The 2163-nt window shown below is 42.3% G+C and overlaps 1 protein-coding gene across 1 annotated transcript in view; it reads left to right on the forward strand.

Moving 5' to 3' along the window:
• CNGB3 (cyclic nucleotide gated channel subunit beta 3) overlaps nucleotides 1–2163 on the forward strand; it is a 104573-nt gene that overhangs the window by 5441 nt on the left and 96969 nt on the right. The window contains exon 4 of the mRNA XM_004697726.1: nucleotides 69–277. Coding sequence (XP_004697783.1) covers nucleotides 69–277 — 209 coding nt within the window. The remainder of the gene's footprint in view (nucleotides 1–68; nucleotides 278–2163) is intronic.

Consider the following 2163-nt stretch of genomic DNA (forward strand, 5'->3'; position numbering starts at 1 on the left):
CTACACAAGACAATTCTTTTAATGTTTGTTGGATGTCACTTAGCTGACTTCAGCTGCTGTCTTTTCAGATCGAGTCTATCTCCTGTGGCTCCTCCTTGTCACCATTGCCTACAACTGGAACTGCTGGCTTATCCCACTGCGCATTGTCTTCCCATATCAAACAGCAGACAACATGCACTACTGGCTCATTACAGACATCGTGTGCGATACCGTCTACCTTTGTGATATGCTATTGGTCCAGCCCAGGCTCCAGTTTGTAAGAGGAGGAGAAATAATAGTAAGTACAGTGGGAGAGAATTGAAAACTGACAAATCAATAACATCAGACTGTATTACCAAAATTCTAGCCAATTGTCTTGATTAGTGATTCACTGATTGTCTCCGCATAGGGGGCCTCTACCCACAGGAAACCATCAGTGATAACAAAAATCATGAAAGCAACACTGAGTGCGCATGATGTACCGGAGGCCACCCATCTCCTTGTGCCTTAGTTTCCGCATCTTTGAAATGAGAATAATAATAATATCTTGCTCATAATGTTAATCGAAGAGTTAACTCATGGAAAGTCCTTGTGACCCTGTCTGGAGCATAGTATCTGTGTATTAAATGTCAGTTGTTATTCTTATGGAGCGCTGGTGGTGCTGTAGTTAGTGCCTGGCTGTTAACCAAAAGGCCAGGGGTTAGAGCCCACCTACCCCTCCAAAGGAGTGGCAGTCAGCTCCTGCAAAGATTTACAGCGTTGGAAACGTTCTGGGGCATTTCCATTCTGTCCTATAGGTTGAAATCACCTTGGAAGTTATAACCATCATTCTTGTACCAGCTCATTTCTTCTCAGTGTGCCAGTCAATCCTTCCAACCACACCACGAGGAGCTGAGGAATGTGGCATCCCTGGGTTGGTTCCCAATACAACCAGAGGCACCTGGAAAGACAGGCCTGGCTGTTTGTCTGAAGGGTCACAGCCTCAGAAACCCTAGGGAGGGACTCTCGTCTGCACGCATGGGGTGACCGGGACTAGATGGCAGCCAAGACCAACAGGAGAAGTACCTTCTCAGTAGCCCCTGCTTACCCGTGAGGAAATCAAGGTTTGGAGGGAGGGAAGGAGAGGTGATTTTCCCAAAGCACAAAACTTGAAAAGTAGCAGTCAGGCTTCAAGACCAAGTCTGTCTGATTCCAAAACCCTTGCATATAAAAATTAGATTAGTCTGGTGAAGCTGGTATTTCTGAACTTGACAATAATTGAGAGTACAAAAATAACACCAAGTCTAAAATATTAAAGCCTTATACATATTTTAAGTAAATATTGTGTAGTTTATCATTGTAAAAAGGGATAAGGAATTTCATGTATTCCTATAGTAATTAAGCCCATCTATGAAGCAGTTGTTTCCATACACATTACAGCCTGCCATTCCCCTTAATATTTTTTTAATAAGGCAGGTATTATTTCATTCATTAGAGTCTCTCATTTGGCTGGCTCGTGTGGTGAGGAAGCACTAGGCTGTAAGTTTTTTGAACAGACTGTCTGGTTTGTCATTGTAAGTTTATCATTAAGCACTGTGCCTACACAATAGAAATCAATTCCAGAATGTTGGACTTGGATGCTTGGGGAAAACCCAGTTTACATGTAGAAATCAATTCCAGAATGTTCGACTTGGATGCTTTGGGAAAACCCAGTTTACATAAAAGAGCAAAGTGTCATAATTTTTTCAGTTGATGCAGTCTCTCCATATTTTTAATAGGGTGGCAATTAGCTACATGTATCCATACAAATTTAAATGTAAAGGCAATTAGCTGCAAATTTAGGTAATTAAAATTGAATAACACTTAAAAAATGCAGTTTACTCAGTCACACTATCAATATTTCCAATGCTCAATAATCACGTGTGACTAAACCAAACCAAAAACCGAACCCAATACCATTGAGTCAATTCTGCCTGATAGCAAACCCATGGAACGGAACAGAACTCCCCTCTAGGGTTCCGAAGGCCGTCAATGCTTATTAGAGCAGAAAGCTTCATCTTTCTCCAAAGAAGTGGCTATTGGGTTCAAACAACTGACCTTGTGGTTAGCAGCACTTAATCCACTCTGACACCAAGGCGAGTGGCTACCATTTCAGACAGCATGGAGGATTTCCATTCTTGGGGGGCACGGAAACCCGTTAGATAG

Source organism: Echinops telfairi, unplaced genomic scaffold, assembly GCF_000313985.2.
Source record: "Echinops telfairi isolate 266 unplaced genomic scaffold, ASM31398v2 ScPeMD7_1;HRSCAF=3_0, whole genome shotgun sequence".
NCBI lineage: Eukaryota > Metazoa > Chordata > Mammalia > Afrosoricida > Tenrecidae > Echinops > Echinops telfairi.